Source organism: Hakea prostrata, chromosome 5 (genome assembly GCF_041222555.1).
Source record: "Hakea prostrata isolate BN-2017 chromosome 5, UWA_Hpros_2, whole genome shotgun sequence".
Classification (NCBI taxonomy): domain Eukaryota; kingdom Viridiplantae; phylum Streptophyta; class Magnoliopsida; order Proteales; family Proteaceae; genus Hakea; species Hakea prostrata.
The window spans coordinates 27,948,139-27,973,120 of NC_142604.1; the positions used below are offsets into that span (position 1 = coordinate 27,948,139).

General features: G+C 37.1%; 1 protein-coding gene across 4 annotated transcripts; it reads left to right on the top strand.

The window, feature by feature from the left end:
- The first annotated feature begins 244 nt into the window (after positions 1–244).
- On the top strand, positions 245–24,365 carry PRHA (pathogenesis related homeodomain protein A). 4 transcript variants are annotated; one of them, XM_089156043.1, is made up of 11 exons: positions 245–549; positions 1,836–2,415; positions 15,646–15,811; positions 16,306–16,429; positions 16,997–17,109; positions 17,196–17,555; positions 20,025–20,252; positions 20,414–20,503; positions 22,011–22,061; positions 22,689–22,934; positions 23,547–24,365. In XM_089156043.1, the coding sequence occupies exons 2-11, from the start codon at positions 1,916–1,918 to the stop codon at positions 23,853–23,855; spliced, it is 2,187 nt and encodes a 728-aa protein (XP_089012169.1). In that variant the 5' UTR covers positions 245–549; positions 1,836–1,915; the 3' UTR covers positions 23,856–24,365. The 4 variants fall into 4 exon arrangements, with proteins under 4 accessions (XP_089012169.1, XP_089012168.1, XP_089012171.1 ...); XM_089156042.1 differs by having other exon boundaries at positions 245–435; XM_089156044.1 differs by lacking the exon at positions 245–549 and adding an exon at positions 848–1,288.
- Positions 24,366–24,982: the final 617 nt, after the last annotated feature.

Genomic DNA, 24,982 nt, shown 5'->3' on the forward strand with positions numbered 1-24,982 from the left:
ATTCAAACCCTTGACCTTATACTATGAGGCATTAGTCTTTGCCAACTAAGCAAACCTTGGACACATAAAAACATTGTTAATGAATTGCTTTGTTCCAACTAAATAGGTCGGCTACATGAATCCTTATGAAGAAATGAAAAAATGAAAAAAAATGAAAAAGTGAAAAAAAAAAAAAAAAAAAAGACTCCGGTAAATTATTTGGTAGGGAGGGGTTTTATTTTAATTTCTAACTTCCAACAATTTTCCATGGGAGAGAAGGAGAGGGGACGCAGACCGTTGCCTTGCTGAGGTGCCTAGAACCGGCGACCGGAATTTGACCAGAACCACTCAACCCAGATTTAGTTTTGGTGACTTTAATTCTCAATGTAGAGAGATCAGCTATTCAAATGCTCACAAAGATCTTTGTCTCTCCTTCTTCCTCTGTTTTTCACAGAGGTGACTAGTCCAGTTGCTTCCTCTGTTCTATGTTTCTGAGCTTAACATCTACACTTTGTTTGAAATCTCTCTGTTGAGTAGGGTTATTCTCAGAACTGATCATTTGTTACTCGGGTATTTTTTTTTTTTGTTTTCCTTTTCTGGAGGAGTGTATATTGTTTGTTATTAAGATTAATGTAAATTGGAACATGTAACCGGATTGTTGCTTTTGGTTTCTTGGCGAAATTGGTATTCTCATCTGTTTGGTCAAATGGTTTGTTTTCGAATTTGTATGAATAAATGAATGTAAGCTAAGTGCTGAATTGGGTTTTTCGAATTTGTTCTGGTTATCTTTTTATTTATTTATTTCTTTCTTTCTTTTGGGGGGGGGGGGGGGGTCTGGCTGATCATTGATCCTTTTGTACCTAAAAGGTTGAGGTGTAAAAATGGTGTGAAGCTTTAGTGATGTCATGCTCGTATTACCTTTAGTACACTTCCAACTTGTTCTCTGGGTTCTTAAAATTTTGTTCTTGGATCATCATACGTCCTATGTCAGTCGAAGATGAGGTAATGAAATGGCCGTAGGCCTTGGTGATTGGCATGGTCGGGCATCTTATTTTCTGTTGAATTGGGGTTTAGTATCGTGGATTGGAGTTTGAATTGCCGTTTGGGTTTTCAAGAAAATCAATTATGTATTTACAGAACCGCTGTTGTGGGATTAGGTTTGTCCTTTTGGTTTCCACTTGGAGTTTGTTGGTTTCGTGAAATGAGAAACCAGTGTGGCCAAAACCTGAGCTTGTTTCCTGATCTATCTGCCTAAGGATGGGATTTTAATGTCTTTTATGCTGAGGAATCAACATTTTTTTGGGTTCAGGTATTTCTTGTTTTGCCTTGGGGCTTATGCCTGTTGTAGTTCTGATTAGAATCGTGGTTAAACTTATTATTTTATTTTTATTTATTTATTTATTGAAAATGGGATTTTCTTTGTTATCTCAGTTCTCCTGTAAGATTTGAAGTTCTTTTAGACTAGGTACAGAAACATGGTGCATCTTCAGAATATGTGGCTTTCACCCCTTCTATTTTCGATATGGAGGGCAGCCTGGAAAAATTTTCTTGAATGATTGATGATGATAGTGCTTTTAACGTAAATTCCAAGTTTCTGTCATGTTTAATCAAGTTAGCTGCTTCAAAATTTATATGAAAATTTTGTTCCTTTCTGCCAAAGACTTCAAATTCCCATGATACTTGCAATGAGGTTTGTAGATTATGATTGTTAGTCTGAAATAGCATATTGGAATCTCTACTGAACAACTTCATATGTTTCAGAAGTGTGCTTCTTCTATTCAATTTCTGTATATGGCCTGTGAAGAACAGATAAATGTACCAATTTTGTGCCTTATTTTTCATTTGTGATATTTCAGGTTGACCCATCATTTGTTTCAGCAGCTACATGGTCTTAAAAAGTGAAAAAAAGGGTGAATTCAGTTGAGAAGGGCTTAGTATGTCTTGCTGTTCACAGAGTGAATTTGACTGTAAACTGATCACCTTCTTAAAGAACAGAAGAGGTTCCAAAATACCCAAAACGAAGGGATGCAAACCAAAACCAAGATTTAATGTTAAGGAAAACAGTTCGATCTGCTCAAGGAAAAATGCAAGTGAAGTTACAAGCAAAAATGACGGTGATAACCGTGCAGCTAGAAACTGGAGGAAACGAGTGGCTCAGCATCAATCCTACGATACCAATTCTTTTGAGATGCTTCCAACCTCAAAATTTGGACGGAAGTACTCACCTTCTAGCTGTAAGAGACCTGAAAAAAATGCTGGTGAGGATGTTAGAGATCAAAAGACAGACAAAAGGCGAAAACGGAAAAGGAGGAAGAAAAATGTGGAGCAAGATGATCCATCTCGGTTGCAAAGAAGAACAAGGTACTTGCTGATCAAAATGAAGCTGGAGCAGAATCTTATTGATGCTTACTCTGGTGAAGGTTGGAAAGGACAAAGGTATGAGCGTTTAACTATTTCCACCTAAAATACCAAAATTTGTGCATCAGTTTGCATCTTAGTTGATCTGTCGAGATATCATAAAGTTATTGCTAGTCCTGAAGAAACCAAAAAACACAAACTTAATTGAATGCCCAGTATGCATCAATATTTGTGCTCTGTGTTTATGAGGTACAATTTTTGAGAAAATAAGAAGAAATGCATTTACATCAGAGATACATATGGGTACTCTTATCCGACTCCTAATTTTCTTTGTCTTGTTCATATGAAAAGATTCTCAATTGTGGAAGTGCCATCCATCAAAATTAATTAATGTATTGGTTAAGTGTGGAATAGCCTGCTTGGTTTACCACGGATTCAATGTCTAAGCTCCCAATCTGAACATGGCCCATTCTGGTAATGGGAATGGGATAATCTTTACATGGGGAAGATAGGTTCAAGATCAGGTTGGGTAGCTTAATCGGAAAGCCGGCAGCCAGGTGGAGTACTAAGGATAAGTAACAAAGCATTCAACCTGAGCCTTCTCCATTTGTAATTTGTTAAAATGAAAACTCTGTAGTGGAGGATCGGGTTTGGTTGGTCAGGTCAGGTATGACACTCCCAATTTGATGTCTCAGTACATTGGGTTTTATATGGTCATCATGTATACATCTGATGTTGATATAATTGATGTGCCAGCAACTGTCCCTTCCACCTGAAAGGGGTTGGGGTGCCTGGACCCCGTGCGGGTTGGGGGGGGGGGGGGGGGAGAAACTGCCATTATCAGAAGAGATGTAACAATAGACTCTGATTTTCATTTTCATTTTCTCCATGTCAAAGGAATTTGTTTCTTTCATTCTGAAAACAACTCAACTCTGCTATATCCCAACTAAATGAAGAGATCGTGTCAGCTACTTGGATCCTTTTTCTCCAATCAACTTTATTAAAAGCCATATTTGTTGTTAGTCCTAAGTTGTGCATGTCTTTCTTTGCCACTCCCCCTAGAGTCATCAAATTCCTCAATTGCACATGTCCATTCTTCCTTAAATGGCTTTCTTACACCTCCGATCAGATCTACACCTGAATTAGCTCTAATTTGTTCATTTCTTGTTTTATCTTTCTTACTCATTCATCTTAAGATCCTCATCTCTATTGCACTAAGTTTGTTTAAATGTGTTTTATTCACCACCAAACATTCTGCTCCATGCATCATTTGTTGTTGTATGATTGTCCTATAATGTTTTCCCTTGAATTTTAGCATATATGTTACAGCACTCTGACAAACCCTCTTTTCATCCAACCTGTTTAATTCTTTCAGCATTGTTCGCTATTTCCACATATTCAATGATTGGATCTAGGTACCTAAAATTTTCTTTTTCATGGCACCTTATTGTCAATTTTCACCACCTGAATTATCAGTCCTATGGTTTATAAAAATACACCATATAAACCATATAACTCTTTATTATACTTCTTTTAATACCTTGTGGTTCCGATGCTGATCTCCCCAAGTCCAAGGTTGTATTTATTCCTGCTTTTATTGCATGCCCCAAACAATATCATCAGCAAAAAACATGCACCAAGATATCTGATCTTGAATGTCTCTAGTCAGCTCTTTTATGATTTGTGAAAATAACCCCCCCCCCAAAAAAAAAAAACAAACAGCTTTTAGACTTGTCACTACACCATTATACTTTTTTTTAAAAACTATGTTCGCATATTTGGTTGAGACACTGTTCTTCAACATTTGCCAAATTAACTCTATAGGGACTCCATCAAAAAGAACCTTTTCTTGAATTTCAACAAAGATTGGATGGGTCCTTCTTGCATTCTCTATTTCTCTCCACTACTTACCTAATTAATGAAGTTCTGTCGTTGGTCTTCCTAGCATAAAATCATATTGGTTATTCAGCACATAGTAGTCAAGGGCCCAAGGCATTGTCTAGGGCCTCTAGGCAATGCTTGGCATCCAACTCGGTTGGTCTCCCAGATGGGGTTCTCAGTTGCCTAGTTTACCTTGCGTCAAGGCTTCTAATGGGTTGTTTAGATGCAACTGTGATATGAAAAATTAGTATTTTTCTTAAGCTGTTTTCAGTTTCCCTTCCATAGTTTCATAGTAAGCTCACACCACTTTGGATTCTAAGGAGGGCCATAAGGTATGCAGCCTTACCTAGCTTTTGCTGCAATACTGTTTTCAAACTCGAACCAGTGACTGTCACAATTGCACAACCTTGCCATTGACCAACACCCTCCTTTTTCATAGTATTACTCATAAGTTTTATTCCTCTGTAGTTATTACAACTTTGATTCTTCTTCTTCTTCTTTCTCTCTCTCTCTCTCTTATTATTATTTCCCCCCCTTCTAGATCAGAACTATAATGCTTCTTTCCACATTTAGAAAATTTCTTATGCTCTTATTCTTATTGAATAACCTAGTCAGCCAAGTTTTCAAACCAATCCCTATGGACAAATCTACCCTTGTACCCAAATTACAATAGTTCCCCTGAAGTTGGTGAATAGATATCAATCATGCCTAATTTGCCAATGTTAAAGATGGAACTCTTAGTACTTAATCCATTGGTAAAGACATCTGCCAGTTGACTCATATTACAGAACGAATGCAAATAAGAAACTGTTCAACCTTCTCTTTCATAAAATGACAATCAGTCTCTACATCTTTAGTGGGATCATGCAGATTCATGCTGAATATGATTGTTAATTATGCGGACTGCGAACTTGCTATTTGAGTATAGGTGCACAAGTATTTTTATTCTAACACACAGATCTTCACAGTCCGTGGCTCAAAATTCAGTTTCAGCACTAGTCCTGGGACCATTGTTTGCTTCGTATTTACCACATAACTATGTTACCACCAATATTGGTTTGGTATCCTGAAGTAGGAGATTGGTCGTCTGCATACCCAACCTAACCAGCATTTGTCCAGGACTATATGCAAAAATGACCATGTGGATAATCAAAATTCCTTTTCCTGAAGTTGCCTTCAAATACTGATTAACCAAACTGGTTGAATATGCAGTACTTGGGGCAATATGAGATAGGTAAATTAATCTCCCAACTAACCACTATTAATTGCCTTTAGTCACTGGTTCACCAACTTAACTCTTAGTTGGAAATTAGGTTCAGCTGGGGTTTCAGGAGGTTTACATCCCAGCATACTTGTTCTTTTTAATAGATAAGGAGTTTTCTCCATTAAGAAAGCGAGATACCTTGAAGATATTTTGCTAGTTTGATAACCAGATAAATATCTCAATTTTCTCTATGTTTAATCTCATTTTCAGTTCCAGAGGTCTCCAAAGAAGAAAATCCAATTACACTTCTACTGATGACAATGTCGTCAAAATATAGGATTACAATGATTTTATGAAACCTCATGTCTTGGGAGACTAGTTATTCCATATAATGAACGGTGAAGTTTACACACATTCTAATGAGTTTTTATAGAGGCAAACGCTAGGAGAATATCCATGTATACTTTTTCTTGTAGTTCTCCACAGAGGAAGGCATTTTTTTACATCCTGGATTTTGTGTAGTCGACATATTCCTTTAAAGCTCAAATAAAAATTCTAGGACCATCGCATGACCAACTATGATGTATGGTTCAGACTGTTGGGCTGTTAAGAAGCATTGTGTAGATAAACTCGTACAGTAGATTTGAGGATGCTAAGATGGATGAGTGGCAGAACTAGGAAGAATAAGTTAAGGAATGATCATATTGAAGTTGGTCTGGAAGTAGCTATGATAAATGATAAGCTGCGAAAAATTCGATTGAGGTTGCATGACCATGTTCCATGGAGGCCTTTAAATGCCTCTATACAGAGAAGTGATTTAATCTAGATCAAAAGGAACTCGAAGAGCTAGGGGCAGACCTAGAATGACGTCAGGAGAAGTGGTGAGAAAGGATATGCATGGTTAGTGATGTGAACCAAATTCTAGGGTTTAGATGTTGGAATTATGCCCTAGAATTAAGCTAACTCCAGGATCCTCTCTCTTAGGAACCAGCAACTTTCTAGGGTTACAGAATGCCTTACTTGGTTGGTGTTTGGATGGTTTAAGGTTTCACCAGGGTTAGGTGTAGGCATAGAAGGATAGCCAGGCTTAGTGTTAAAGGGACTCAGGGTTTTAAAGCTTAATGGTGCTGTAACTGAGATTTCAGATCTGAAATTTAAGATTAGGGTTATGTTTAGGGAATTTAGGGTTGGCTGCTGCTGTTTTATAGTTTCAGAGCTAGATTTATAACTTAAGGTTTGTAAACTAGGGTCTTAGGGTTTCAGTTAGGTTAGGACTGGGACTCTTGTTGTTTTATAATTTCAGGTTTAATCCTAAAGGGTTTGGGTTTAATTTGAGGTTTCTTACTGGGAGTAGGACTCTTAGGGAAGTCAACTAGGATTAGGACTTGGAAGGGGAAGTAGAGTAGGTGTAGGAGAGGCTAATCCTAAGTGGTTTTGGAGTGTGGTTGAGGGGTTAGGTTGAACTAGGGTTAGTTTAGAGGTTGAAGATGAATTGCGAAATTGTAATGAAGAAGATGAAGTGCAGGACTTTTATAATCGTTAGCATTTAGGTCTTTGGATGGAATTAAGGGTAGGGATGGGGTGAGGGGAGACATGCGATCCAACTAGGAGGCAAAGGGAAGGTAAAGGGGTGGGGTTAGGGAATTAAGAGGGGAGGGGTGCTGCATTGTCGTAGGAAAGAGGAAGGTGCTAGGGATGCTTGCAGGTGCTGGCAGAGATAGAGAAGGGGGCAGGGAAGTGGCTGGGGGTATGCTGTACTCACGTGGCAATGGGGGAACACTGCTGGAGTTGAAGAGTTACTGCTTTAGCTTGAAGACAGCAGCTGAAATCACTCTCACAAGGTTGCCGCATACCTCCCAAGGAAGCCCATGATTTTGTTTTCTCCAAACTCTCAATGAATAATCAATTCAACTTGCAAATACAGAAGATGGGAGGCTTTACTTGTAGAGCCTCTAGAAATAAAACAAACTAGGAATCTAACTTAGGAAACCAACTTGGTTTCAAACTGTCTAATTCTAAGTATGACTCATACTTGACTAAAGACACTAATTCAAACAAGGATTCTATCGTGTCTCACTCTAGAAATATCCAATTTGGAATCTAAGAGTAGATATGGAATCCTAACAAAAAAACAGACTGAAACAAGGGAATTAATAAACAAAAGTAGATCTAGGGTCCTAATAACAATTGGATCCGTGACACACTAGCCTTGGAGTCCACAAAAATTGTCAAAATTACCAAAATACCCCTATTTGGGGCCGTGGGGTTTGGAGAAAGTATCCCTAGCCCCTGGAAACAGTTTACATCACTTAGGTCTTGTATTGAGTATGGCCTCAAATAGAGTTGATTGTAATGTAAGGATCCATGTAGCCTACCCTATTTTGTTGGGGTAAGGCTTCTTGTTGTTGTTGTGTTGGAGTTCCCATTTCTGATTTTCTGATGGGGAAGGATCACTCTCAAAGTGTTCATCTTCATTACAACTTTACTGGTGTAGAAATTTCTAAATAGTCAATTCCATTTGTCTGTGTAAATACTTGTGCAACTAATCTAGCTCTGTAACGATCCAGTGTCCGAACCCAATTGAGTGTTGGGTTCAAAGCATGATTGGCAGGCAAGCTGGTGCACCAAGCAATCCAAGATTCCCTAGTATTGGGCCAAATCTAACATCACACCGTTAAACCTCAAACATCAATGGCATATTCGAGAATCCATTTATCATAGACTTCATGGTAACAAAAGATAGAATTAATTATGTTCAGTATCAATGATTAAAGGTCCTTAAACATAAATCCACCAGATTAAAGTCAAATAAACTGTCTATTACAACATCGTGCTATTGCATGGTGTCTAGTACTCGTCAAACCAGAGTAAAGTCAAATAAACTCTGTTGCAACATCTTGCTATTACATTGATGTCTAGTACTAGTCAACTGTCTGATTCCGAAATCAACTAATGCACAGCATTCTCCTTAAACGCAATCTAGTCAAATAAACTCTGTTACAACGTCTTGCTATATTACATGGTGTCTAGTACTAGTCAACTGTCTAATTCCGAAATCAACTAATGCACAGCATTCTCCTTAAACACAATCTTTGCAAATGCATCCAACTCTGTGTGAAGCAATCCACATAAATTCCTTCAAAGTTGGAGTATCACTTATAGCCAGTGAGCATTGGCATAGGGCCCAAGATGAGATGCTACATGCCATGCATCTCTATAATTTATATGTGTCTGGTGTATCCCATAATATTGGCTGATATGGTTGTTACACACATTCTTTTTAAATAAAAAAATGTATTCAAAATTTAAACCATGTCGTATTGCAGACATGTATCAGGCGATGCATGTTGACATGTATTGAGCAATTTCAGAAAAAAACTTGAAAATTTCTAAAACATTATGAAACATACCAACTTGTATCAAGATGTATTGGCATGTATTGACAAGGTAAAAGAAACTTGTGCTCTCATAGAATGACTTAAGGAGCAAATAGCTAAAGGGATCAAGGTAAATTGTGATAAGGAAAAAGACAGTAAGGAAGAGTTGCTGCCCATGTCAATGAAAGTAATTTTAGAAGAGACAGTTAAAGACAGTAAGGCTAGAACAGCGGAAGACAAGGAAGGAGGAGGCTCAAGCCTTGATGGAAAGGTTGTGAAAACTGAAGATGGTGCTACAAAAGCTTGGAAAGACATGATTGAAACAACGCCAGCAGCTGGAAATGTGCCTAAAGACTGATTTTGAGCATGAGCACTTCATTCCTAGTGTTCCTAGATTGTTTGAGTTTTGCTTAGGAATGGTCCAAGCCAATACACACAAGTTACTCCACCCACATCATTACCAAGTTTGAGGACCAACTTTTACAAGATGGGGAGAGTTGATGCAGGTCTGGCACCAAATTGGCCAATTTCCCCTTGAAATCAACTTAGGGTTGATAGATATGGGTGTTAGGCCTTTACTCAGCGGGTTTATGTGGTCATGGGCCATCTATGGGCCAAGAAGTTTAGAGTTTAGGCCAAGTACGAAAATAGGTCTTTTTCTTAGTTTAATTGGTTTAATTATGTAAATTCTGTCTAACATAAGGTATTAGGGTAGAATAGTCTTTTCTTTTGTTTTACTTTAGTTTTAAGAGTTTGTGTCAGTCTAGGTTATGATAAGGAGTCCTATGATAAGGAGTCCTTTAAGTTTACTTATAAGAGTCCTATTTGAATATGGATTACTATGTTGACCACAACTAGGAAAGTCAGTTTTTAACTTCTAATTTCACCAGGACTTCTTATGTGAGGCTATAAATAAAGCCCTGGGCATGCAACAGATTAAAAATTGAAGCACATAATTATGAAAGAGTGTTTTGCTGCCTAAGAGCAAGGCTAGTAGAGCTTCTCATCAGTGGTAAGGGACCTTCATGTGATCGAGTAAGCAACTTAGCACTTGTAGCTTGCCTCTACTTCTTTCCATCTCCATCACACCCCATTACAAGGCTGGTGTTGCGGGTAAGTGACAAATTAGCACCAAATTCCATTCCCCTTCTCATGTCACCCACTTTTTTATTTTTTTGAATTTCAGACTTCCAAAATTCAAGGTCAGATCTACACGAACCTAACCTTTAAATCTGTCCCAAACTTTAGGAACCTCATCCTCCAATCCTAGTGACCTTCCGTCCCAATCTCAGCCCCATCAGACCAACCAAACCCTAGATTTACCCATCAATGTTATCATCACCCTATTTCCCCTCCAAAATCAAGAAACCCAATATTGAAACTTGGAATGATTGTTGGGATCAAAATATAAATTCCTTTTAAGTCTTACCCCACTCCTCTAAGTTTTCATCCTATGTCAAATGTACCCCATATCAATGAATTTATCAACTTCCCCTAAGATGGGTTAAAGTATCCTTCATACCCTAAATATCCTTATACTTTTATCCATCTATCCCATGAAACAAACCAAACCGCAAGTAGGGAATTAGAACATAATAGTTAGGAACCAGTTGGGGAACCACCAGCCATACACCCTAACCCCAAAATTGAAGGAACCCTTTCTTGGTCCCATATGAGTTGGTTCTCTTAAAAGGTCTCGGAAGAACTGGCCCTCATTTACTTGAGTTTACATCATCAAGGCCATAATAGCTAGAGACAATGAGATACAAATAAGGTCACGCACCACTTCAAGGAATTTGATGGTAACCCGAGGTCCCTAACCCACAGGTGCTTATGAGTAGATACCTTCTGCAGATGATTACTTTCATTGGTATGACTTACCTGAGGATAGGAAATTAATGTGGTTTGTGCTCAGCTTGTTGCCCAGTACGTCAATGATGGAGAACTGTTGGGGAAATCATGTTTTATGCAGGGAAGCTCTCCATCTCTTGGGCAGAGTTGAGGTATGCTCTTTAGTTTGAAGTACCTTCCCAAGCACTTGAGGGCTCAAACTAGGAATAGGTTAACACTCTAACATAGGGTCATCTCCCAGTGGTACTCAACTTTGATGCCTTAGCCTCCTTTACTGGTGTTAGAGAGACCAACCTACAAGTCTTTACTTGATTCAGGTTAGGGTTGAGACTTGAGATAGGACATTACCACCATCATTGGCGCAATTGACATCCATAATTCTAGGGACTGCTATGAGAAGGCTCACAAGGTGAAGCAACTCTTATATAAACTCTAAGGTGTTACTTTTCTTTACTTTCCAACCATTTTGCACTCAATGTCATGCTTCAACATCAAGTTCTTACATTCTTTGATGAAATTTTTACTATTCATTTCAGATTGGGTACCTATTTGTTGAAATTTTTCCCAAATCTCAAATGCATATGAATTTTTGTTTGATACCACTACTTTTACATCTGATTTACTTCAAAACATGATTTCAAACTCCTCATATGATTCATGCTTCAAGATTTCAAAATTTCCCAGAAATCACAATCTTGCTTTCTTTACCAAAATGCCTCTTGCTGAATTTTTTTCTTCTTGCTTGGATTTCAATGAGTTTTTTACTTGAAATCATTCTTAGATCACTAATCTTACTCCAAAACATAGTCCAACCCATCTAGTTCACATTTTGCACCAAACTTGCATTTTTCCAAAAATTCACTATCCTACCCATTTTCTGGCAAAAAAGATAAAAAAAACAAAATTAGAATTATAAATCCAAATAAATAAAAATTTACAAGAAAAAAGCTGTCTTATTCTGTCTATATTTACTTACATTCTGTTTTAAAAAGTTTTCATGCATAAAATAAAAATAAAAATGTTTTTGGTTCAATCTATTTACTGACACCTACCTTCATTCTTGTTATATCCTTTCTAGCCACTATTCAATTGAATCGGTTGAATTTTTGTTCCTACTGAAATGAATCTAGATTGATGAGGGGTTGAATGCTTATTTATTTTCTATCGGTATCTATGGATTTGATCACGAGCCGAAATATGGTTAGAGCACTTATGTGTCTTGAACTTATACTGAATGCAATTAATATTAATTTCGTAACATTCTCTGATTTTTTGATAGTCGCCAATTAAAAGGCTATATTTTCTCGATTTTTGTTATAGCTATTGCAGATGCTGTTGAAGCGGCCATTGGGTTGGCTATTGTTTTGTTAATTTTTCGAAACAAAAATCAACTCGTATCAATCAATCAAATTTGTTGAATTGAAAATGGAATAAATATAATAAAATAAATATAAAAGAATAAAATTAATAAAATTAAGTAGAATAAAAATCAAATAAAAATCATCTATATAAATAACCAACTCGAATTAGCATCTACGACAAACACTTTTTTATAAAAAGAAAGAGAAAAAGAAAACATAGAAAGGTGACCTATTACAAGGTCACAAGGTCCGACATTTTTCTGAAATGTAACCACCGAAACCCAAAATTTTGGGGGGTGTTTCGATCAATTGGGGTGTTGGCAAATTTAAATTGTTTCCAGAAATTCTTCCATGCAGATTCTCCTCCCTAACCACATTTGGCACGTTGCCTTCTGAAGCCCGAATCCAAGGTTTAAAGTATCCCATGATACCATAAGATACTAGCCGATACGTATCCATATTTGACCCAACCCATATGATACATCTCGATACGTCTCTCCATTGAATTACACTAAAATACATTAGCCAGAGCGATACAATACTCAATACAGAACGATACGTCTCTTAAAATCACCTGACCGATATGATACTCGATACTGATACTTTAAACCTTGCCCGAATCATTGGGACATAATTGGTAAGTTTGCTATTAACCTTGAGGATTCCGCTACAAAATCCCTTTGTAATTTGAATTATTTCTAGAAATTCTTCCATGAAGATTCTTCTCCCTAGCCACATTTGGCACGTTGCCTTTTGAGGCCTAAATCATTGGGACATAATTGGTAAGATTGCCTGTTGACCTTGAAGATCCCGCTAAAAAATCGCTTTGTAATCTGAATTATTTCTAGAAATTCTTCCATGCAGATTCTTCTCCCTAGCCACATTTGGCACGTTGCCTTTTGAGGCCTAAATCATTGGGACATAATTGGTAAGATTGCCTGTTGACCTTGAAGATCCCGCTAAAAAATCGCTTTGTAATCTGAATTATTTCTAGAAATTCTTCCATGTAGATTCTCCTCCCTAACCACATTTGGCACGTTGACTTTTGAGGCTTGAATCATTGGGACAAAATTGCCTATTGACCTTGAAGATTCCTCTATAAAATCTCTTCCTAATTTGAATTATTTCCAAAAATTCTTTCAGACAGATTCTCCTCCCTATCACATTTGGCACGTTGCCTTCTGAGCCTTGACAAAATTGGTAAGATTGTCCGTTGAACTTGAAGATTCTAGTACAGAATCCCTTCGTATTTCCAATTTTACAGAGAATTTCCAAGATTATCGCCAAAATTTATCGCGATTAAATGAATAATCGTCGAAAGTTCACCGATTTTGCATTGAATTTTTGCATATGTCGTTTTGCCTACTACCGAAATGGCGAAATATTACCGAAATTTTGTACCATGATCACAACAGCCATAAATGCCCTTCAATCCACATCCACAATACCTCCATGCAGTCAAGGATTGGTCTGAATAGAAAGGGAAGGCTCCCTAACCAGCATAAACTCTGATATATGTTACTCTTGCCAAGAAAAGGGCCACTATGCGTGGGACTGTTCCACAAAAGAAGGTTGCAGTGGTGGCTCCCGGTGAAGGAAGGAAATAGTGAGTTTGTATGACAACCATTGCCTGCTTTCAGTGATGAAGAAGCTGATGGAGTGACAAGCATGTCATAGGCCCTACATTTAGCTTGGATATGCAGCCAATTTCATCTGCAAGAGTCCAATGAATGAACCCTTCGAAGACCAGCTAGAGGACCCTTCTATATGAAGAGCTTGATCCTCATGAGAAGCACATATCATCTACCCATTCATCTAATTATTTCAAGCATGGAGAGTTGATGCAGGCCCATTAGTTCACATCCACAAGAAGGCCTAGGGGAAGAAGCTAAGAAACTGTGGTCCTAATAGGCCTTATACTTGGCCCTTTTTTATTTTTTTATATTCTTTTTATGTTTCAAACCATGGTTCACATGGTTCAAACCATATAGTTTAGTCTTTTTGGCCCAGTTTAAATTAGGACTAGAATAGTCTTCTTACATATTCATTCATTAGTTAATAGATATTATTTTTATTAAATTGTATTAGGATCTTATTTTGACCAAAGGACAAATCTTTTCTGGATTTTCATTCATTTCATCTATTTGCTGAATAAATGATGATCAAATGGTTCTTACTCAGACACCCATGCAAGAGCTGGAGTTGTGTTATGTTTATTCTCCTTTTAACAGCTAGTAAATATTAGGAGTTTGTTAGGCGTTGTTAGTAGTTGATTAGGTTTTTATTTCTGCTTTGCATTTCAGGTAGCCCTTTTCATTTTCCACGCATGGGAATTGTTAAGCATGCCTTTCTAGGTCCTTTTTATAAATCCCATCATGGATGAATAAAGTTAGTTTTTAGAGAAAATTTCTGATTGGGGAGTGATGATTGAAGCTCAGCCCTGGTATGCTAGGTGGAAGACAGGTTGGTAATCGAAGCCCAAGAATCTCTTTATGATTTGGAATCAGCCTGTCACATCATACAAGAAGGTTTTTCCAGTTACAGGTCTTCCCTAACCTTTTCTTTCCCTTCAGTTCTGTTGAAGAAACTCCATTATGCCTGCTTCCTTTTCCCCAAGTTGTTTCTTTTTTAATTAAAAAGAACTGTATTTTCTCAATAAAATAGGCTCTAATCTATTGATTAACCTTCGACTTGCTGGCCCTTAATTTTGGTTCACGTTATTCAGCCTTTCAGTCCCCTAAACCTCCATTAAACTACCCCAAAACAGAAAACCTGCGACAAAAATTTTCGTGAGCTGTTATTGCTTAGTAATGTTTCTTCTTTTTAGGAAGCATTATCACTTAGGTTATCATCCTTCAACAAAAGTTTCAACCTAGAAATCTCTCTCCAGTTGTTTTTACCTAGGATTCATAAAGTCCCTCTACTCCTTTTTTTTTAGAACCTCAAAATCATGTGAAACTTGGATTAGACCTTGTTTATAGTTATTCATGCATATTCATTAAGGCCCTACCATTTAGACCCCTCTAGGTTCTGCAAATTCAACATACAGCCAGGTCTGAAGATACCCAGATTTGGTTCAATCTTATTGATCTTGGAGGAACTGCTGCTTGCTTGGCTTTCCTGGGCAAGGATGCATCCCCTATTTGGTTGCTTTCAATAGCATGTATGAAGCAACGTCATGAGAAATTAGTTAAATGCACATTTATGGTTGCCTAAGGAGAAAAAGTGAGAGAAATAGCTAAGATTTGGAAATCAGAGCCTCGGTTTTCTATCCCAGCATATTATAATGGTGAATGAAGAGAAATAGAGTGAGAGAAGATGAGAAGAGTGTGGGATAAAAATATGGATGAATGCAATATGTCATCTTTCTTTCTCTCTTCCCCATTTGCTTGATAACTTAACTCCTAAATGTTCTTACTGATGTAATTTTCATTTTCCCTACCTTTAGAGATCATAAATGCAAAATATTTTCATATTTATTTTTGGCAATGGAGCCACTGAAGGTAATACATAGTAGTAGCTTTTTTGGTTCATATTATTCTGCAATAAAGTGAATGTTGAATGGCTTTACCATTTCTCCTCAGATTTTGTTGTAAATGAGAATAAAATTTTCTTCTGAATTTCTTATTTGCAGTCGAGAAAAGATTAAGCCAGAAAAGGAGCTGCAGAGAGCCAAGAAACAAATAGTGATGTGCAAATTTGGAATTCGTGATGCAATTCGCCAACTGCATTTGCTTAGCTCTGAAGGATGCATTGAAGACTCTGTGCTTGGTCCAGATGGATCAGTTTTCCATGAACATGTAATACATATATAATGACCTTATTATGTTCTTAGTCGGGATGACTTGATTTAAATATCTTCAACAGAATCCAACTTTATGTCTTAGATGTCTTCTCTATTATCCTGTTTACAAATGAAGAAACTTCAAAATTTGAGGGTTCTATAATATAAATGGAGTTCAACAAAAGGAGGAAAGTGTTACAGATGGTAAGATGAATGGAAAAGCAGCACCAGTTCATGTGTAGCATCGATTTAAATGCTACTGCAATGTAATGACCCATTTGACTGTTTATGTAAAACCTTATAAAAGGTTCTGAAAATCCCTTAATATTGGGATTGAAATAACCAGCTAATCAATTGCAGTTTGGATTATTAGATCTTTGTGGTTGGAATCATCAATTGATTATTTATTTCCTACAGGGCTCAGATTGTAGTCCATAGTGATGTCAAATATTCTCTTTTTGTTATTTATTTACCTGCTTATTTGTTCACGAAGGTTCCTTCTGTGTCTAGATTTTTTGTGCAAAGTGCAAGTCGCGGGATGCTTTTCCAGATAATGACATCATACTCTGTGATGGAACTTGCAATTGTGCTTTCCACCAGAAATGTCTGGAGCCTCCGCTGGAAACTGAAAAAAGTAAGGCATCCTTAGTATTTTCTTCTATGTTAATTTCTACTTGATAGTAAATTTACTCTGAATCAATATTTTTAATGTCATTTCTCCTTGGGCTCCCAGGGAATGCATTTGGAAAATGACTTGCATGCTGCTCCCATAGCTGTCACAGTGTCTGGAAAGCTGGGCATTAGAAGTGGCCCAGGCACTAGGTGACCAAAATGCCTGCCTAGGCAGTTGAGGCCACACTTGTTGTCTGGGCTCCTGGATGTCAAGGCGGTGACTAACAAACGCCTTGACAACTATGGTTGCTTGACTCTTTCTCTGATAATATTTCTCATTGATCATTCTTAAATTATGATAGGGTCAGAGACTTGAAAGTAGCTTATTAAGCATGTCTGTTCCTTGGGCAGCCAAAGAGCTCCATTTCCAGTTAAAAATCCTGGGAATAAAAAATATTTTTAGGCTATTTAATCTGTTGGGACATGCAGTTCCTGGTTGGAATAGTTTACAATTGCATTGTGGTTGGCTTAGTTTGCCCTAGTACTGCTGGTTGAATATAAGTTTTGATTTAATCGTGTTAATATGCAGTTCCTCCCGGAGATCAAGGATGGTTTTGCAACTTTTGCGAGTGTAAGATGGAAATACTAGAGATAATAAATGCACATCTTGGAACTAACTTCCCAGCAAACAGTAATTGGCAGGTGAGTTGCAGTAACTTCCTCAGTAAAGTTATTTCCATATATTTCTCCAAATAAATTTCATAAGTTCTTCTGAGGTTTCATGATAGGATATTTTCAAGGAAGAAGCTGCTTTGGTAGATGCTGGAATTGAATCTCTGAACCAGGAAGAAGAATGGCCCTCTGATGATTCGGAGGATGATGATTATGATCCAGAAAGAAATGACAAGAGAGGCAGTTGCAGTGGAGAAGGCACAGAAGGGAACATATCTGATGATGCAAGTTTTTCTGGCCTCCTATCTTGGTCATCTGGAGATGATGAACCTCAAGATGGTGGCTCTTCTCAGGGTAAATATAGAAGCAGGGGCTCTGACAACGACTTTATTGACTCACTCACTAGTGTGGATTCTGATGAAATTACAGGCCGCCGTAGACAACGAAGAGATGTTGATTATAAGAAACTCCATGATGTGAGTATCATTAAACTCTTAGCTGGAAAGCCATATATTAGGCATATTGCACATTCATTCATGTGTCACTGTTTTTGAGGCATTCATAGGGTCAGGGGTTAGTGATTTCAATGTGAGATGGGTTCAGGTACAGCTGTCTAGTCTGGATATCTGTCAAGGAGTTGGATCTGGTTGTCCATCATGTCTTAGATAATGGGAATCAACTAATTAGGATCCATTCACTAGATATAGGTGGATATAGGGGTTTGAACAAATCATACATTACTAGTATTTTCAGCTTCAAAGTGAGGAAGAAAGTAAACCATTTAGACGAACATCTGAATTCAATAATTTTGCAGAGAGAATTTATACTATGAACTTCTACCATATCAATAATGACAGCAACGTATGTAAGTGAAATTGTTATCTGGATAGTGTATAAATTTCTAACAGAAAGAGTCTAGATTTTATGGCAGGTGGATCTTCTATTATGTGTATATCTATGATTCAAATTTTTTGTAGTAAAAAAGTAGAAGCTGCAACTTTGGTGGATTTGACCATACCCCAAACCATTACATTCCATGTCGTACTTTGAGTTGGATGAAGTGTTGTAGAATTGTAGAATAGGATGATCCTAGTACATTCTCTTATATCCTCTCAATGAAATCTTCCTGCTGTTGCTGATAAGGGAAATTCAGTCTTTTTCTTGGAACATGATGGGAAAATTATCCCCATATTTTACTGGTGCATTATTGTACTAATTCTAGTAAGTTGTTGTTTTATATAACTACTCAGACACATTAGGATTTCCCTATTTTGTACGACTTGTGCTTGCAATATTGTTAAGAAAAGCTTTCTCAATTGATACAAGGATCTGTATGTTTCCAACCAGAGATGCATGGAGTAAAACCATGAAAGATTCAACATACTGTGTCTTTGGTGCTCCCTATAAAGATTAATGGGATATATAATTTGATTCTGATCAATTCTAAATGAAAAATGATTCTGTGGGTTATGGGTTTATATATTTGATGATGGTGGAAACTTGTTGAGGATATGTAAGAAGTAAGATATAAGGGGCTTCTGGATCATTCTTGCATATGGGATAGTGGTGGATATATTTGCCCTGAATGGGACCTTTTGTCCTTCCATCATATCATCAATACTGTGAGCAGGAACTAAATTGTAACTTTTTCTCTCATAACACGTATTTTCCACTTCATTTTCTTTCACCTCTTAAGTGTGGGGTTCAGATGAAGGGCAGTTGCAGCCAGTTCACAAGAAAACTATCCAAGAGTTTTGAAAACTCCTGCGAATAATTCTTCTGGCAGATGAAAGTACCTTGCTTTAATCTACATCCACAATCCCTAGAATTTATCTCCATTGCATTGAGTCATTTACATAATAATTGCTTTGTTCGTCGCCGTCATGTAATTTACCAAATGGAGATTCATGTGCTTGGCTCTGATTATATGAGAGTGTGATACTGTTATTATCTAGGGGATTGCTTCAATAACAATGTTATTCTAACCAATGACATGCTTCCCCCAAAACATGGTCCACACCTTGTCCAATAGAGAGTTTGAAGCCTTGAAGGCTAGTTGTGTGAACATCTTCTTTTGAATCCATTAGTACATGGCATTCTTCGTATCAAGTTTGTACAAGGATCACACCTTCTTTTCCATAGCTGCTATTGTGATACACATGCAATTCATCTTAGCGATTGTAGCTGATGAATCCTGACAATTGGTGGCTTATGTTTCTTGAATAGTGATTCCAATTGAACTTTATCAAGGAAACTTGAATGATGATCTTAGTTGGGTTAAAACTGATGACCAGTTAATTGATGTCTTTACCGAATGGTTTTGGTTTCATTGTTCCCCACCAAGTTGCATGGCTTTCCCTGTCCTCTATGTGTTATGTAACATCATGGTGTGGTGGAAAAATCTTGGTTCACCCTTGGACATCTTTCTCTCCGCTTCTTCTGTCTTTTTCCTTCAGTGCATCACTGGTTAAAGTGCAAAGAAAAGTTTTTACAGTTTTAGGAAATCAAGAAACCTAGAGAACAAAAAAGTACAGGTTGAACTATTAGGGATGATATTTAAGGTTAAAATATACAGTGTTTAATGAGAAACTTCAGGACTGCTCATGAGAATAGCAATTCCCCCAAAATAGTGAGAATCTAGGACAGGCAGGCCAAGGGGAAAATTTCTTCAAGAAAAATGTAAGAAAAAGAATCCGAACCATTGTTCTGTTTGAAATAGCAGTAGCATGTGAAATCTTTGTATGCTCCTAGACAAAGGCATAAATAAATTTGTGAAAAAAAAAAAAAAAGTCCTCCCAAAGGATTGTTGCTGCAGAATTTGTGGAGTGTTCATTTGATATTGCTCTGTTGCTGGTATGACATTCATTTATAATTCTGCTTATGATTCAAGGATTTATTTTGGAACTTCCCAGTGAAAAAACAACCATTTCCCTATTTTCTTACAGGAAATGTTTGGGAAGGATGATCAGGAAACTACCCAACTTAGTGAAGATGAAGACTGGGGACCTGGTAGAAGGAAGCGTAGAGAAAAAGAATCTGATGTGGCCAATGCCCTGATGACTTTGTGTGTAAATGAGGACAGGCCTCCGACTATGGTTCCAGTCGAATTTAAGAATAAACCCTGTTCAGTTTCCGACAGAAAAATTTTTCGGATTCCCCCGAGTGCAGTTGAGGTAGTTCTTCTCTAGACAGCTAACCTGGATTTTATTATTGAAACAGCTGTGAATTAATCTTTCAAATAGCCAGCTTAATGTCAACTTTATTGCCTTCTGGTTTTAGATGTTATAGGTATCTTGAAGCTTTTATGCTAACTATTTTTTGTATGCTTTACCAGAAGCTTCGCGAAGCCTTTTCTGAAAATGAGCTTCCTTCTAGATCTGTCAGGGAGAATCTCTCGCAGCAATTGGGTCTTGCATCTGAAAAGGTAATGATGTAGATTATAACAATCTAATGAGGGATTTGAGAGTAATAAGGAGGTTTTTCTAGCATTGCAATGACAGGTTTAGTAACCAGAATACAGATTAATGTAGAGCTAGGTCAATTGTTACATATCCTACAGTAATGATCCAGGTAAGGTCGGCTTAACAAGTGGTTCCAACAACACGATATTAAGAAACCCCCAACTGCTACTGATAATGGTTTTTAAAGCAGCATACACTCTAGGGTCTGAGACACATTTGAGTCTGTTTGGCTAGGTCTGAGACACATTTTGAGGCTATTTGTCTAGTCAAAGAAAATTAGGGTAGTACTATCTCTGTCAACTGAAGAGAGAATGAGTGAAAACATGGGATTAGGAACTGTCCTAGATGTAGTAAATAAAAAACCCACTTTTTCTGTCTTATCTGCATCAGGTAACCTCCAGAGTGACAGGTAACTCTGTTAACATACGACTCACTAAAGGACCCTTATTGTATGATTTTTAGTTCACTGCTCGAAACCCAATTTGGAATTTGAACCATAGAGGTTGGCTATTCTGGTTTGCCCCTTTCTGGACAACATGAATCATTGTTGACAGTCTGCATAACAAGAATGTTTTCATTTTCCTTTCTAGGACCATGTTATAAGAAAATACCCTGAAGTATACTTGTGAATGTTATTAGTAATGTTTCCACCTTGGATTTGAAACACCAAGGATTTCCAGCACTTGGACTTTAGCCACCGAGAAGCCTCAGCTAGACTTTAAACACTAGATAGTTATCTCCTAGAGAAGAAAGGCAGCAGCCAACTGCGAACAACAAAAATATCAAATAAAGTCTAATTTTTATTCTTCTTAGAAGGGGTTTGTAAAGGGGCTTATCAGCCTTAAGTCCAAAGTCCTAATATTAAAAGGAAAACCAATTGTATATAAAACATTACACTATTTATGTTGGAAGGTGTGAAACCTAATTACAATGCTAGGGAAGGACTTAATTACCTTAACTTAAAAATAAACCTAATATTAAATGATTTTCATACATAACCTAGATACTCCAGTTGCAGACAAATTAAGACGCCTATTTCACCTTAAAACTAAAGGATCAAGAGCCCATGACCCATGTGACCTGAACCGAGGGTTTTTTTCAAGGCAAATAAGCCTAAATAGGTAATGGACTACATCAATTCTCTTTCAAAGTTAGCTGATCCATTGATGTTTGGAGTGTATTTTGTCAATGTTTATAATCTATCTAGTGTAGCTTCAAGGTTACATAATATGAACTTGAGGTCAAACTTGCCTAGGACATTCCATACTTGATCAAATTTGGAGATTTGATCTGAAATATATAAAGTTATAGGAAATCAGTTGAAATATGCCAAAGCTTGACCTTATTCTGTAGTGCATGGAAGTCAGATGAATGGTCTGACGTGATCTGTTAATCTAAGTTGCATTTCTTTACTTAACTACTTTATTCTGAATCTTGAGTTCCAGCTTTATAATTCCCTTTTACTTTCAGGTAAGTAAATGGTTCAAGAACGCCCGATACACCGCTCTAAAAATCAGAAAGGTCAGCATTGTAAACCTTTACAAGAGCTTATTTCTGTTATATGCCAATCTTATAAAGCATTTTATGTTCATTTTGGTGTTATTTTTTTCTCTTTTTAGTTATGGAAGCTCATTGATCCTTGTTTATCACGTATTCCACTGATTCCCACAAAGAAAAATTATAGTTTGTGACTCAGGAGTGAAGCAAAATCAAGGAGGGGCAATAGATGATCTTACTAAGAGATCCTAGCCTGAAAGTTCACCATAACTAAATGTTGGTGGTGGTGCAAAAGTGACTTCTAAATGTTTTTAGACACAAGTAGATTAGTAGATCCTAGTTTGCAACATCTTTGGTTGTCAAACTTTAAAAACACCAGTTTGGCCTAAAATTTAGGAAATTATTAATATTAGGATATGATTATGCATTGTGTCCACATTCATTCTCAAGTATAACATGAGTTCAGTGTGTTCCAAATAGCATTTGAATGATGGAATTGGTTGATTTTTGGTCTGCATAAATCCTTTGCAAGTTGAAGGTATAAGTAACTTTTAACACCATTTGCACCATATTAGAACTGAAGCTAATTTCCCCTCTTTCTTACACCAAAATTAGAAAATTCCCTTAATGAATTTCTCTGAAAAATTACAGGCAGAAAGTATACAACCAACACGAAATGCAATGGCTAAAGAATCAGATGGAGAAATTGTAAAAGTGAATCCTGTTAATGAAGTAGGATCCACAGACAACCGTTGCTTGGCCCCATCTGCAACAGAGATCAGAGTACCAAAAAATTTAAGAAAACTTCGTCAAAGAAAAAAACCAGTTTCTGTAGCAACTGCTTCAATGAAAAAGCGACATAAGAAAGCTGAAAATGCATTGTCCTCCAGCAGCCAGGTACTGAGTAGTAGTTTTTCTATATGCACCTTTTCCATGCTTGGTTGTACTGCATTGATGTATACCATCCTTCTCAAAATTGCTAATAACATCATATGCATGGAGAAATTTGAGGCTGTAGGGATTCCCTTTTTTTTTAAATTAAGACCTTGTGTAGAATGCTAGGGCTGGTACGAAGCTTAGTAGGGTCAATGCCCTAGAATTTGTTCACACTGTATGCCCCCCCCCCAACCCCCAAAAAGAAACCTTTTTTGGGGCACTAACTTAGGTTGGTGTCATCGTTGTATCCTTATTTATTATTATTCCATTGTTTCTTCTAGGATCCATGTTGCTAACCCCATTAAAGTGGGATTCAGCTTGGATAGTGTTATATAAACCTTCGATATGCAGAATGCCTGTTACTTTGAGATTTTAAAATTCGTTAGCTGGTTATTTCTTTGGTACAATTAGTTGGTTGTTTAATGTCATCCTCTCTCATTTCCTTGAGGACACTGGACAGGCTGGAAGCCTGTTTGGTTCAGCCTAAAAAACTGATGGAGAGTAAATAATGGAGTGCATTTGTGCTCATTGTTTCACTTTTACTATTCACATCATGATGATCATATGTTGCAGGTGAGGCCGCGGATAAGTAATGGAGTGAATTTGAAGAAGGAAACAAACAGTTCGAAAGGAAAAACAGATAAGAGGGTTCAACTCCAGAGCAGAATTGGAACCTCTAACATAGATCAGATGAAGAATAAAGAACAGCTTTACTTGACAGAGTTGGAGAGATTGTGTTGTCTTCAAAATAAGATTGCAAGACTGAAGACATTGTCAAGAACATGGAAGGACAAGACTCATGTGTCAGATGAAATCTCAGGTAAAAAACAGGTAATCTATGTGCCAGTTGCAGAGGTAAGGGAAAAGTGTAATTTCAGATAATCTCTCATGAGAACACAAATTTTTGCCGATAAATTAATGAGAAATAGAAATCTTATTGTATACCTTCCATTGCTGTCCATGATCTCTTAGCAGAATACTGACTACAACCCAGCATGTAACTATAAACTGTACTTGTATAAAGATTACAAAACATATTCTGGTGGAATTGAATCTGAACAGAGAAAGAAAGTAGGATTTTGGACTCTGAACTTCTTGGACCTTCATCTTTTTTTATTTTCTTTTCCCATCTTTATAATTTATCCTACAATTCGAGCTTGAGGCAGGCACCACTGAATCTTAAACATTCTGTTTTGACACCTCTTCATATTCACACAGATATATTAGTGTTTGGTTGTTGTTCTGGAGTCCTGATCTTTTGCCTACAGGGGATAGAGGATTATGCTCCTCTCACACCTCTCTACGCAGGGAGCCTCACCTTTGAGCACTGAGAAGTGGTGGAGAAGTGTGAGGAGCACAGAGTCTTCTACCTGCGATCCTAACTCGTTCCTTTATCTCACTAGTTTAAGTAACTTAGTCTGGAAAATCCAGAATATGAGAAAGTGTTTTTCTAGCATCATCGAAGGAAAAGTATTCTCATCTAGATGGAAAATCAGGAATATGAGAAAGTTTTTTTTTTCTAGTGTCATTGAAGAAAAAAATACACCCATCTAGGGTCATTATTACTCTACTATCTTATAAGATAAATTGATGTCTATGGCATTTATTACCATAATGATTCAGACAAGGGGATTCTCCCTAACCGTGTTGTATTGCAATTCAGCCACACTAAAATATCAGACCAATTTCCTGTATTTATACTCAACCAAGAGCTGGTTTTGTCTTCCAAATGCTGTCACTTGGAGAACCCAACTTGAATAAAAATGAATTATTTTGACTGATTATGTCATTTTGGTGAAATATATCCCTGTATATTGATATGCTAAGCTATAGTTTTTTTTTTTTAAAATCCATATTTTCCTGCTCTCAAATTAACTTCCAGAGTAAATTGAAATGAACAATATATACAGCGAAATTTGAACTAATATTACCCAAGCAAATTACATATACAACCTCTGGGTTTGTGGACTATTATTATATTTAAATCTTCTTATAATTGAGAGAAAATT